At 43.2% G+C, this 14119-nt stretch overlaps 1 protein-coding gene across 1 annotated transcript in view; it reads right to left on the bottom strand.

Annotated features, from left to right (window-relative positions):
- The window catches only part of ZNF281 (zinc finger protein 281), a 109020-nt gene extending 96457 nt beyond the window's left edge, over positions 1-12563 (bottom strand). The window contains exon 1 of the mRNA XM_038143698.1: positions 1310-12563. Coding sequence (XP_037999626.1) covers positions 9676-12294 — 2619 coding nt within the window. The 5' untranslated portion in view covers positions 12295-12563 and the 3' untranslated portion in view covers positions 1310-9675. The remainder of the gene's footprint in view (positions 1-1309) is intronic.
- Between the last annotated feature and the right edge of the window lie 1556 nt (positions 12564-14119).

The raw sequence follows: 14119 nt of genomic DNA, 5'->3' as shown, positions 1-14119 counted from the left end.
ACTAGATCTACAATAGATGTGTGAAAATTATGAAACTCCTCATTATAACTGACCACTGTCACCACATGGAAGCTCAGCATTGACTGCAGCACCATTCAGCATTGCTGCCCTGATGCTGAGGAACAGCCAGACCAGACCCACCAAGGACGACCCAAATCACATTGCCATAATATCCAGCTTTGATTAAGCTTTGAAAAACATCTGGAATACAAAACTTACATTCCTGCTGCCATCCCTTCACTGCATACATTTTAATCCCTATCCTTTTTAATCATTTTTTGCTTTCTATTAAAAAAAAAAAAAAAAAGAAAAATCTGCCTCACCCTGTCAAGACAGTCTTTTGCAACAACTGAGCCCGTGACCAGAACAACAGCTGACAGCACTGCCTGAAAGAGCCTAATGCTGTTAGGACTTATCAACAGACTGATAAGATAATGCTCTGTGCCGGCCTTTCTCCAGAAGAAAGATTTCAAGTCAAAAGTCTGAACTAAAACCAGAAGCTGCATTCTCCTTGCTTTGCTCTGCATGAGGTCTGAGCAAGAGCAGCTTCAAGTCAGGCCATTTCACTAACTTTGGGGAGAAGAGGGAAATAGCAATTACCATCTCCCAAATCAGGTAAATTAGTGTCAGTTAGATGTTTCCTTTTTGTAACCTTCAACAATTAACAAGAAGTGAAAGGAGGAAAGTTAGTAAAACAAAGTAACAATTAAAAAATATTACATATTGTATATTTTATATTGTATATTTTATATTGTATTTTATAGAAACAGCAAACATTTTATTTCACCATGCCTTCATCATCTTTTCTTCCTAATCTTTAAAAAAAAGTCTAAAGAAGACTGGTCATGGAAAAGGCCTGCAAGTTAAGGCAGACTCAAGTGTCCAAGCTAGACATCAGAAACACTGAACTAGTTACCAGGAGTCCCAGCAACATCCTGAATTCCTGAGCCCATTGGCTCCATCAAACAATGCACTTTCAGACACACCATTGTACTACTTCTTAGAGACCCTCACTGTCCCTTCAGCATGGAACCTGTCATTGCTGTTTGGCACAGACCACCAATCAAACAAAACTAGAGAGAATCACATAATTGTTGATGTTGGAAAGGACCTCTTGAGTCCATTTTACCCAAATCCCCTGCTCAAGCCAGATCAGGTAGAGCAGCCTGTCCTGAATCATGTGCAGTTGGGCTTCAAATATCTCCACAGGCAGACATTCCATGACTTCCCTGGCAACTTACCCCTCTGTTTGACAACCTCCCAGTAATTTTCATGAGGAATTTCATGTGTTTTAATTTGGCTCCATTACCTCTTGTCCTGTCAGGGAGTAGTACTGCAGAGTGTGGCTCCCTCATCTTCATTCTTTCTCCTTAGGTACTTGTAGGCATTGATGAGCTCCTGCTGAGCCTGGTGTTCTCCAGACTGAACACTCACAGCTCTCTCAGCCCCCCCTACTCTCAAAGAGAATCCAGGTGCTTATTCATCCCTGTGGCACTGCTGGACTCCTTTGTTCCACAAGGGCACACTGCAGTTCTGGTATCAAATTGGTCAGGTTCCAGCTTATTAGGTAAGCTTTATGAGTAAGTCTTCTCATTTATAGAAAACAACAAGTTAAATATTTCTAGCCAATCATTAACATACTGTCCCACATAGCTTTTTATTTTAATCTATTGAACTCACTTCTCACTGTCCACTAGATCCATGTAAAGGGTATCAGTGTATTGTTTTCCTGAAATAGGTTTTAAAAACTTCTAATATTGTATGCCAACTGCTGTGTCACTCTTTCAGTTTACACAGCTCTGATATAACATGTGCATATTCTAAACTTTTGTTTTCTTTCTTTTTTTTCCTTTTGATGAAGCATATTCTCAGAGAGGGACATTCCCAATAAAAATACCTGTTCCAGGTCCTCACCCAGGCTGTGGCCTTATGGGAGTATAATTCATCATCATTGAGTAAACAAGCTTCTCTTCAAAAAAAACATGCAGTTTTAGTCCTTGGCTAAAAATAAAAAAAAATCATTATCTGATCATAGAGAACCAGTCCTGTAGATGTGACTTCTTACAAAAGGAACAAATCTCCATTCGTTACCTTGACTGCACACGTTAAGAGTTTGCTCTGCTACACAGGCCTCTCCTCTACAAGAGGCAGCACAATTCAGATCAACATTGCTGAAGCCTTGAGAAAGTCCTGAAGTAGCAGGTAGTGCCATTATTTAAGAATGACAGATGATTGTCTATGGTTAAAGAAAATTGCTGAGCACTGCAATTCACAAGCCTCTGCTGAAGCTGGAGAGAGCAATGGCATCTCCCCATAGAAACAGCCACATTTATGTGCTTCACTTTCTTACATGGTTCACCAAGAAATTCAGACCTTGCTAGATTCCAACTCAGTGCATTGCAAGCCTGCACTGTGCTGCAAAAGTGAGTGTAAAATGAATGACAGGAAGACTTGTCACTTTTCTAGATACAAAACTGTAAGTAGGTACAAATAATAATTTGGAATGCTTTGCTGCTGTGTATCCCAAAATCAAAACAGGCGATTAGAAAGTACCTTAAGAAACTGGAAGGCCCTTCAGCAGTTATATGGGCAGTCAAGTAGACTTTCCTTCCTTTCCCAACTCCTTGCCACGAATTGTTCCAGCAGCAGTGTCTATATTGAGAAAGAAGTCACTGTTATTCCTAGATTTTGCAAACTGACAAGTTACAACACATTTTCTAGTCTTTTGATTTTGTTCACTGATGGGAGAAGGGGGATCCTCTGTTTTATTTGTGTCCTTTCTGGCGGAGAAATAATAAAAAAAAGAACAGCTCTGAGAAGCTTGTGTCAGCTTCATTGTCAAGACAAAGGTCACTGCATTCCTATTCACGATGACCTACAACTGTACCCATTTAAAGACTTCATTATGCTATATTAGAGGGACCTCTTTCTCAGAGATTTTAATTTAGCTTCATTGTGAGAAGAACAAAACATGTAAGCATCAGAATATGGTGTTAAAAATTGTAAAAACTAATGATTTCAGCAGTCTTACTCCCTTTTCCATCTACTCTTAAGATTATATGTGTGAAGTATGATTTCTACAACCATACAAAACAAAATATGAAAATACTTTTACTCTAAAGTGTGTCTCAACTCCAAAATAAATAATCAAATTTAGTATCTCTGCACAAAAATTGCCAACTCTCCAAAAATCCAAGTTCCAAGAACACAAAAAGAATAATTAGCTTAACTCTTATGTCCCCAGACTAATATTAAATGACTGGAAAGAAGTTTTAATTAAGAATGCTCACAAAATAAATTTTTAAATCACCTACACATTTCATACAGACCTAACTCTACACTAAGATTACCAAGTGTAAATGTTTAGTTATAAGGTTTGATGGACCAAGTACATGAACATGATATCATTTGAGCTACTTTTCACAGATTTCTTAAGCTAAGCAGGTTAAATAGTTTTAGTGTCACATCTCCATTGATCACTGCTGAATAACACCTGGGGTTATTCAGCCCTCTGGCCAAACCTCAGCTAACAGACTTTTGGCACAGATGCCTGCATTTCAGTTTCACAAAGTGAATCAGTACTTGGAAACAGCAGGCCTCCCAAAAGCCCGGAGTGCTGTAAGAAGCGGAGCTGGCTGCGCTGTCTCTCCCACTTCCCAGCCCCTGGCCTGAGCCCAGCTGCACAAGGCAGGCCTCGTCCTCTCTGCCAGGACCCTGGGAGTGCCTTCTGCCCCTGCAGAGAGCGTGGGGCCAGGAGCTGCCACAAGTAAATGTGTTACCACCACCCTGACCGAATTCCAAGCAGATAGCTAACACAACATGAATGCCCTCTGCGGCTGGAGAAGCTACTCCTTATTAGTCTCATTTTCCAGTATTACCAAGCAGCTTCCAACAGAATGTATTTTTCATTCTAGAGATCGTTTTCTTTAAGAGGTAAGAAGATCCATTGACATATTTTACCCACTAGAATTTAAAGCACCTCAGCAAATCATGCAAGATGTTTTATTACACATCTATGTATTTCCTCATTACTGGAAAGCAAATTAAAGTGATTCTAAACCTTGTCACTCATCAAATTGCACATGAATTTCTTTGTAAATTCTACTCTACACAGGTCTCAGCTCAATCTTATTCCCACTCATCTCAGAATATAATACCATCTGGAAACATTCCCACCTGTGAGGTATTGTTCCCCCCTTCAAAAAAAACATACTCAGAATCTTTGAGCAGCCTGATCCATCCTCAGTGTAATTTCTGGCCATATGCCAGCACTCACACACATCATATCCCAGTCAAGACTCCAGCCTATCCAGTGGGAACAGACTACATGCACAGAGAGAAGTACACACTGTAAGGAGAAATGCGGGATGAAAAAACAACCAGCCTTTTGACCTTCCAGATAAAAATCAAAATGAAATCTTTTGCCAACAGCACGAAGTAAAGGATCTTTCTGAACAAGACACAGGAATATTCTGAAGGATAATAACCTAGTTTTAGATTAAGCAGGTTTTAGCATCAAAGGTGGCACATGAGCTACTACAGAATATCTGTATGTTGCAGATAGCTGCTTGTTGCAGATCCTGCATAATGAGCGCTACATGCCTCATTAGCTCACAGAATGTTTTGCTAACTGTAGCACTAAATAAGAGACTATTTAAGATACATTTCAGGCAAGAGTGTATTAAAATAATAAAAAAATATATTCTTAAATCAGTTTTTAATTCTTCCTAATTTTTAATCTGGCTACACAATACAAGTACGCAGACAGCTTTCCAGTGTGGCAGCATCCCATTGCTAAGGAGAACCTTAGGTTTCAGACTACCAGATCCATTATCCAATTAATAAAATCAAAATATTGAAAAGCATCAATATGAAAATAAAGCAGTACATTATATACGAAAATTTACATTACTGTAAAGATTATGAAGCATTATAAGTTAAAAAAATGCCAGAACCAAATATTCTGTTGATTTCGCAATTCACCCCATCTCAAATGTACAACAGACTGATGACACGATGACAGAGAATTTCTTCCAAGCAACACTGCCTTGCTGTTTGTATCCACATCAAGCAGGATGACACTCAGAGCATGATGCAGGACTCTGCAAGATGAAGCTGTGCAATAAATGTGTTTCAAACAACACAGATTAAAAGTTTATGAGAGTTGTTCATTTGCTAAGCAGGATATACATCCTGTGTTTCAAATGATGTGCACAACAGTAAACCATGTTTTCCTAGGTGTTTTTACAAATACAAAAATTGCACAAAAATCACCTAAGAACACTAAAAGTGAACACTGCAGTTTATATAAGCAGCAAGAAAAGATTCCAGTCTGACAATAACCAACACATTAGAAAAAAGATTGCCACGTGGGCTAACATACCAAATGATTGAAACAGCCTGATGCATTGTCCTGGAGGGATCATCTTTGGAGATACAGCTACCAAATTTTCACATTTCTGAACATAAAAGCATTCTTCAGAAACTTATCAGGTTTCACAAGCAGGGATTCAACAAGGGACATACATCAACACAGTCTAAAGTCCTAGCTGGGGGAGGATGATACTGATTTGGTTTTGAAGAAGCATGGGATGAAAACACCAGTGGAACAGGAAAGTTTTCTTCCCTAATCTAATTTTAGGAAATACATGGGCAATTTTTGCAGAAGTTTCCCAGAGAAAGATAGTGCATAGAGCATGAGACAGACAGACTGGAAAATTACAGCTCAAATGTTTAAAGCTGGTAGTCAGCAGGGGCTGTAAACAGGATCTTGGATTTTAAAGTGACCTGATTCTCTTCAACAACTAGAGCATCGAGATGGTAACTTACACATTCTCACGTGTATCTTCCCAGGTGTTACAAACATTTCCACAGCCACGATAGCAGCCTCACATGAACAAGACTGATTTCTAGTTGGTGGGGAAAAAAAAAACCAGCAGAAGCATCATTCAGACAAATACACTGTTATCAAACATATAATGCTGGGGGTGAGGGGAAGACCAAGCAATTGAAACAACAAAAAACCACTAATAGAATACATTGAATTATTCCAGTAGCTTCTCAAGGTCTCCATGAGGCATCAAGCTGCTTTACTTCATCAGTAGTCCATAAACCTGAAATTGCATACGGTTCACATCATTCTGTTTGCACTTTTTTTTCATTCTCCTTTCATTTCAGTTTCTTACTCTAATATTACTCTTCCACAAGTCAGTATACATTTGAAGTAATTCAGGAACTACAACAAATTTTAGTTAGCTCTTCTAGATCATATGCAGGCAGGTCAGACATGCACTTTCAGTGGCTTGGGACACAGAGGTGCAATCACAGTCCAAGGTATCATAGTGCACTAGGTTCCAAGACAATAATGTCATGTGAACTACCCTAAGAGGAAGTGCAACAGTTTATGCACCATTTTCTGTACTTACATCTATGAATTTTTTACAGTTCTGTTATTGGTAGGCAGCAGGTTATCATTCCCCTTCCATAACTCCTTTAAAAACAACAAACTAAATCTTGAAATAGAGTGGAAAAGAATTCAAGAGCCATTTTGCTTTCCCTTTTCCTTCTTTCACCAACACACCCCGAAATAAAGTTCACGTGGGTTAACAGCTACTATGTAGTTTTCAAATGTGTACCAGGTAAAGCCACAGCCTGATTTCCATGCAATCTTAACATACCTCTACCTTCATTACAATAAAATTTGAACTCCATATTAAAGTAGAAAAATGTTTTGTTCTGCTCTATTTAGAAACATGTTTGAAGGACTAAGCTGTGCAAAGAGCTTATAAAATCCCACTACATTTTCCCATCATACTTTTAAATGACTCTTATCAACATTCTGAATATTAGACATTGAGAATATTCCATATTTACTTTTTGTAAGGTTTTTGTGCTTGTTTTTCAACATGCCAAGGATTTTTCCCATCCATGCCATTGCCTTGATTCAAATACACAGGCAAAGTTGAAGAAAAATACAGACTAAGTAAATCCACAACCTACCTTGAGATTACCTAAAATGCTTTTCAAGTATTTTGCTGTAGTACTACTTTCACACGAGTTTCACTATAATGCAGGAATTAACAGGAGGGTGAGGGGGAAATTACAACCAAATAAGACCCCCAAAAAGCAAATACAGGATTTTCTACAATCTTTACCTTGAATTAAGTTACTGTGTTATGTATTTGTCATTGCGAACTTTCAGCAATTATGAGAAGTCTTTGCAGTTAACAATATGCAATTCAGATATTTATAACTAAAATCACAGATTGGAAAAGATGAGGCTGTATAAACATTTTAGCTTCAGGAAATCTGTTAAGTTTTGCTAAGCTAAAGGTATAAATTACATGCGTGGTGTCTAAAATAGCACACTTTGATTATTTCACTCCAAAGGAAACTCAAGAAAACGAACTGAAAACCTTCCAGTAAATTCCTTCTCAAAATTTAATCTCCTAATGTTTCCTTACTAAGTCCTCAAAAGCATGATTGGATAATAGAAGTGATGCCTTTATGATTTTGTGAATAATGGGTTTTATTAAGTTAAAGCAAACAGCCAGAACAATACATATGTAACTTCTACTACACACAATATAAAGAATGTAAATTATAACCTCTGTAAAACAAAAGAAAAGGTACTAAAAAAGCCAACACAGTGGTTACGGACTATTCCATCCCTGATAACAGGCTGGGTTCTGTGTTTAGAGAACAGTTGTTGTTTGATTATTTAAACTGAAATAGCATGGAATACAGATTCAAGTATAAATAAAAAGTTAATGGAGTTACACAGATTCTATGAGAACAAACTCTAGGTTAGTGAGGGGGGGGGAAAAAAAAGTTTACTAGCAAAAGAGATCACGAATGGGCTCAGATTTCTATTCATAGTGGTGAGGGACAACAGGAGAAATTACCCAGGATTTTTGTAACAATTCCTTTAATAATACACCACTTTCATAACAGAAGTGTTTTACACTTGCACAATGTTAATAACTTTATTATACATGGAAGCCTGTAATAGGCTGATTACACAATAAGACTGCAAACAACCACTGGTACCTTCCTGACAACAGAAAAGTACATAAGACTGAAACATCACCAAGAGTACATAAAAAACCATCATCATAAACATCACCAAAAATTACATTAAAAAACTAATCAAAAAATTCATTTGCAAAAAGTGGTTTAGAGCAGTGCCACTGCGTTTCAGCAGCTTTGAATGGCCACCAGTATTTCTAGCAGGTTTCCATGGCTCCACAGGCATTCATCAGGATTCACATATAATAAATAATGTACCACAAAATATACATAAAGTAAGGCAATAATTCCAATGAAAAGTTCTGTTGATATTAACAAGCCACTCAAGTTCTACTTTTGTAGTTGATGCCATCACCAGAATCCTTTGATGGAATTGCAGCCTTAGGCCCTAAAAGCCTGCCATGATGAACTGCTGCAAGCCCCTCTCTCTGTAAAGAGCTCCAGTGACACCACCGGGACACTGCTGGGCACAGGGGTCCGTGGTAGCTGATCCTGATGCAGGATAGGGGCCTCACTATGTACAGTTAGGAGTAGATTATTTCTTATCGTACATGGAAACCTCGACATCATTCTAAAACAGGTGGGTGTTCATTGTTCATCACCTGATGTCAAAAGACATCAGAAAGCACATCATAAGATATGCACTTTCTGGAATGTAAATCTTTTTAAATGCTAGCTATTACATTGGGATGAGAGAGAGGAGGGGAAAAGGGGAAAAAAAAGGGGGTGGGGAAGGGGAGGTGGGTGGGGGGGCAGGTAGACAACCAAGAGGAACACAATAAAATAGAGGGAACTCTTTACACTAAAAGAATGTGAAAAGGGGAAGAGCAGGAGATGGACTTTTTTGAACCGTGTGTAACAAGTAACGTATCCCAAAACCCTATCTGGATTAGGACTGTAGGTTCAAGTTGGGGTTCTGATGACATGAACCAGCTGCACACATTTTGCTCTCACGGTTTGTGTCAACAGAATCTCTTTACGGAATTACAGTCTTACACAGAAGTTCTGGGGACGTTACTGTTCAGATTAAAGCTACCGTGCTGGGCTCATCGTGCAGACCCGAGAATATTTGCTCCACCTGCCTGGAATGAGCATCACCTGGAAGAACAGGAGTACTTTAAAAACAACAAGATTTAGGTAGCAAAATTCTTTCAGATCAGCTGACGTAAGAGACAGCAATTTGAAATGTCAAAGATCCCTTCCTCAAAAAGCTGAGATATATTTGCCATCATCTGTAAATTGGAAGTTCCAATACACTTGCGGTGCATAGAATTCCCATGCTTCATTACACTTTCCTGAGAGTAAAGCAATTAGAATAAACTTTAGTCCTAGGAACAAAGTTAATTTTTTGCATTTTAAAATCTTGGGCTATTCCCTGACAATCTACATAATGTAAATTTGATTGCTAAACATTGTCACTTGAACAAAAACGCTATTTTAAAACTATTGATTTTTGATTAAAAACCATAATAAACAGAGCTAAAAAAAAAATCACACTAACAAAATAAACTAAATATGAAAAGTTGCATTGAAAGGGCATGTTACATTATTCTTAAAAGGACCGTGTAGAAACATTCCAATGGCAGTGTTGTCAAAGTAAAACAAATTACATTAAGAAGACCCCACAGCCTGGTCACAGTCAGGACCTTACCTGTAACTCTGGCTGGTTGGGGTTTTTACTCGTGTACTACATGGCTCACTTACATCAGACATCATATTTGTATACCCTGAGAAATCTGACACTGAAGTCCTTACTCTATGGTCCACTTCTCCATTAGAGTTAGTGATAAAAGTCATTGGCACCCTGCTGCCCGACTTGAACTGAGAACCAAACGCTTGTGCAAAGTTCTCGATCTGGTAGGTTGCTCTAGGCTCTATGTCCTTCTGAGGATCTATCTGGCTGGTTAACTCCTGAGATGGGATCTGAAAGCTCGTTGAGGATTCTAAGTTTTTCTGTTCCTTCTGACCAGTCAGTTTCTGAGATGTTGACTGGTAGTTCGATGAAGTCTCTAAGTTTTTCTGCGGATCGATGAGATCATCCAGCTCTTGAGAAGGAGTCAACTGTTGATGCGAAGCCTCCAAAGCAGACAAATAAAAGCCTGGCTGAGAGCCAAGCAACATCCCAAATGGAGGTTTTGGCAACGCAGTTGGCAATACTGAGGTAACGGATTGGCTGAAGCCACACTCAAGTGGAGATGTAGTGTATATCTGCTTGTCTGGAAACAGAGTGTGGTTATGGAGAGTTGAAGACAAGCTAACAAACTGGAAACTGGGTCCAAAAGCAAAACCAGTGCTGTTGGTTGTTCTTTCAAAGGCTTGTTGGAGGTATTTTGAGTATTCTTGCAACATGCTTGCCTTATCATTTGAAACCGTTTGAGAGTTAGGGCTCAAGTTTTCTTCCTGAACCATGTCCGAATGTTCTCCTGAGGTGTGCAAGTCCACACGCTGTTCAGTTATACTGAAAGGATCTTCTTTCTGGCCTTCCGATTTGTGAGAGTACTGGTCCAAAAGGCTCTGTAAGACTTCATCAGGAATACCAGACTTGTCGTGGCAAGACTTTATTTCATTATTTAAAGACGCTGAATCAATGAGAGATAAAGGAGCTTCGTTATCCATAACGCTAACACCTGGAGACTGGATGACGGACTGCTGGGAAGTCATGTGTCCGACATTGAGTGAAAAGGCACTGTTACTGCTTGCAGTTTGCAAGTATCTTCTTTTCTTTGAAAACTGCATGGCATCATCATAATTGCTACTTATTTGACCCGGTTTACCACCTGTACTTTGGAGAAGGCCAATAGATTCTACACCGGTATTGGCTACTAGGCCTAGAGAGCCACTCTGTTTCCCAGACAGTGGTTTTTGCCCCAGAATATCTGGCAGTGGTGATACAAAATTAAGGTAATTTTTGTCTCCTTGTTTTCTGCTCGCTTTTTTCAAGATCAATTTTGGCACCTTTTTCTGAAGTTCTTCTACGCCCGTGCCAACTAGACCACCACTGGAAGACACAATAGGAATATCAACTGCATAACTTGGCATGGCCACATTACTTGTAACTTGAGATTCAGCGATTTTGCTGCTACACTTGCTTCCTTTGTTTTCAGTGGATGTATTTTTTGTTTTACTTTTTCTCCTTGAGGAACTTGTATTTCCCTGAGACAATGCAGCCAAGCTACCCATGCTATTTGATGATCCGGGCTCCATTCCAGCCCCTGCTTTACCTATGGCTTCACCACATGTTCTTCTGTGCTTTAAGAGTCTATCAGTCCTCGAAAAATACTGCTGACAAGTGTCACATTTGTATGGCTTTTCTCCACTATGCGTCCTCTTGTGTCTTTCCATGTGGTACTTCTGGATGAACTTCATGCTACACTGGTCACACCCAAAAGGCTTCTCCCTACTGTGGATCTTCTCGTGTCTCTGCAGCAAGTACTTCTGGATGAAGCCCATGCTGCACTGGCTGCACTGGAAAGGCCTCTCCCCGGTGTGGATGAGCACGTGCCTGCGCAAGTGATAGGAGCTCCTGAAGGCAGCACTGCAGTGTTCGCAGACGTGAGGTTTCTGGCTGGGGGACGCGACGGCACCTTCCCCATCTCCCACCAGGGGGGGTTTGGATGAAGCGCTCGGCTTCCGCTTGGCTTTGATTCCCTGAGTTTCTGGCTTTGGCCTCTTCGCCTTCTTGACCTGGGCGTCGTGCTTTGGCTCACCCGCGCTCCCTGGAGCGCCCTCGCCTCTGCCAGTCAGCAGCAGGTCTCGGTGGGGATGCTGGTGCAGGTGGTGAAGAAGGCTGAGGTCCTGGATCACGCTCTGGCCGGTTCCTTCGCCGCTGCCCAGGCCGGGGGCTCTCTCCTCCGCCGCTCCCCCGAAAAGCCCCCCGTAGTGGTGATGGTGCTGCGACTGCTGCTCCTCGTCCTGCTCGCTGGGCTTCTCTTGCTTGATGCTCACCAGGGACTGCAGGAAGCCCCAGGGGCTCCTCTGCGAGGAGGGTGCGGAGGGGAAAGCCCCCGCCGGCTCCTTCTTGAAAGTCACGTCCTGCGGGGGCGGAGGCGCCGGGGGCTCGCCCGCCGCCGTGGAGGAAGCGGCGGCGGCGGCCGGAGGTAACACGCACTGCGGGGGGTGCTGGGCCGCCGCGGGGGGCGCGGCCGCCCGGGCGAAGCTGGTGACCGGGGGCAGGCGGTGGTTGAACATCACCATGCCGGGGGGGAACGTCGGCTCCATGGCCGCCGCCCTCTTGCCGCCGCCGAGGAAGCCGCTGCCGAGTTTCATCCCCCGGGAAGGCGGGCCGGAGAGGAGGCGCGGCCCAGAGGGGCTGCGGGACCCGCCGCCCGCCCGCCCGCCAGCCAGCCGGACCGCGCCGGCTCAGCGGGCGGCTCCCTCGGCGGCCCGGCAGCCGCCGCCCGGGCGCATCGCCGCCTCCCGCCCCGCGCCCGCGGCGGCCCCGGCCCGGCTGCACTTACGGCTCCCGCCGCCGCCGCCAGTTACAAATATCGCCGCGTCCGCTCCACAATGGAATTAGCAGCGCCCGCCCCGCCGCACATGCGCGCCGCGCGGCACGCTGGGAGCCTCGGCCGCACGGGCGGCGGGCGCGCAGGCGCGGCGCGGGGGGCGCGGGGTGGGCGCTGCCCGGAGCGGGGCCGGGCCGGGCCGGGCCGGGCGGCAGCGCCGGGACGCGCTCCGGGAGCCGCGGGATCCCCGCGGGCGGAGCCGGGCACGGCCTCCGCCCCCGGCACGGCCCGGATAACGGGACCGGGCACCGCCGCTCGCCCGCGGCGGGACGGGCGCAGCCCGGGAGCGGAGCGCAGGTGCTGCTCCGGAACGCGCGGCTGGGCCGGTGCCGGGCTGTGCAGAGCTCCGAACGCGGGCAGCGGCCGCGGCTCAGCGGCGCTCGTGACCCGGGGGGAGAAGCGGCCGATGCAGAAGGGCTGAAATTGAGGTTTTTAACAAAGGCTCTAGGGTGTTGCTGTTCCATCCCAAGGCAGTGCCATGAGGTGCACGCCACGGAGATAAGGAAGCCGCTCCGCTCCCTGGAACACTGCCGATGTTCTAGTCGGATCCATCGGGCACATCTGACTCATGCTGCTCCCACGCTCCCGGCCACGTTCACGCTGCGGAGCAGCTCTGCGGTCCCAGCCTTGAACAGCTGCGAGCTGGGAGCGCCGAGTGCAGCCCTGGCCCCCGGCGGGCTGGGACACCGCACCGGCAGCTCAGCTCCCCGGGGCCACGGCCGGGATGCTTTGGCCCACTGGCACAGCAAAACCCGTTCTGGCGATGCTCATTGCTTGAGCTGCATGTACGGAAATAATTCATCCTTATACTAGAAATGAGATGAAAGGGTTATTTTGAAATAGTACCTTACCTCCCTTAATCATTAGACCTTTTCCACTATTTTTCTAGTAGTCCATGCCCTCCTTGGAGGATAATAAAATATAAATAGAATTCTGCTGAATTTCTGAGTGTTTACTTCAAAAGCTTTTTGTATTTCTGTAAGGTTTTAAAACGCAAGCATCAGCGGTAACTTCGCTTAAAAACTTGGAATTGAACATACTAATACTAATTTTTATTATTGATGTAATGGAATAACAGAGCAAGGTGGATAGATACCTTACAATTGTTAGGCTTTATCTGTCAAAGATATTTTCCTTTATGAGAGATGAGCCTAAAAATAGCAAGTACTTTCCATAACCCTGACTGATACAAAGGCTCGGGTCAGATCTTAAAATCTTAAACATATCTGATAGATGCAAAAAAGTGGAACTTAATGCCATTTCTGCACTTCAAAATTCTGTTAGGTAAACCTGCTTCCTTTTATAATTTAAATATTTTATAGCCTGTAAACTAACAGTTAATTTCAAAATGTACATTCGAGTACAACATTTAGGACTGTCAGGTTTAGCTAAGTGTTAAAAGACAGACCAGGAATTCAAAAAACTTAAAGCAGCAGTAAAATATTAGTCAATGCCTATGAGAAATGAGTCTGTCCCTTTATTCAGGGTGTCTGTGTTTAATGGTAAGCTGGGATGCATATAAGCCAGTCCAAGCATGAAGGGCAGTAGGACACTCGCATGGAAAGCCAACTTTGTCCCTCAGTTAT

This window comes from Motacilla alba, chromosome 8 (assembly GCF_015832195.1).
Source record: "Motacilla alba alba isolate MOTALB_02 chromosome 8, Motacilla_alba_V1.0_pri, whole genome shotgun sequence".
NCBI lineage: Eukaryota > Metazoa > Chordata > Aves > Passeriformes > Motacillidae > Motacilla > Motacilla alba.
This window is presented reverse-complemented; position numbering and strand designations above follow the sequence as displayed.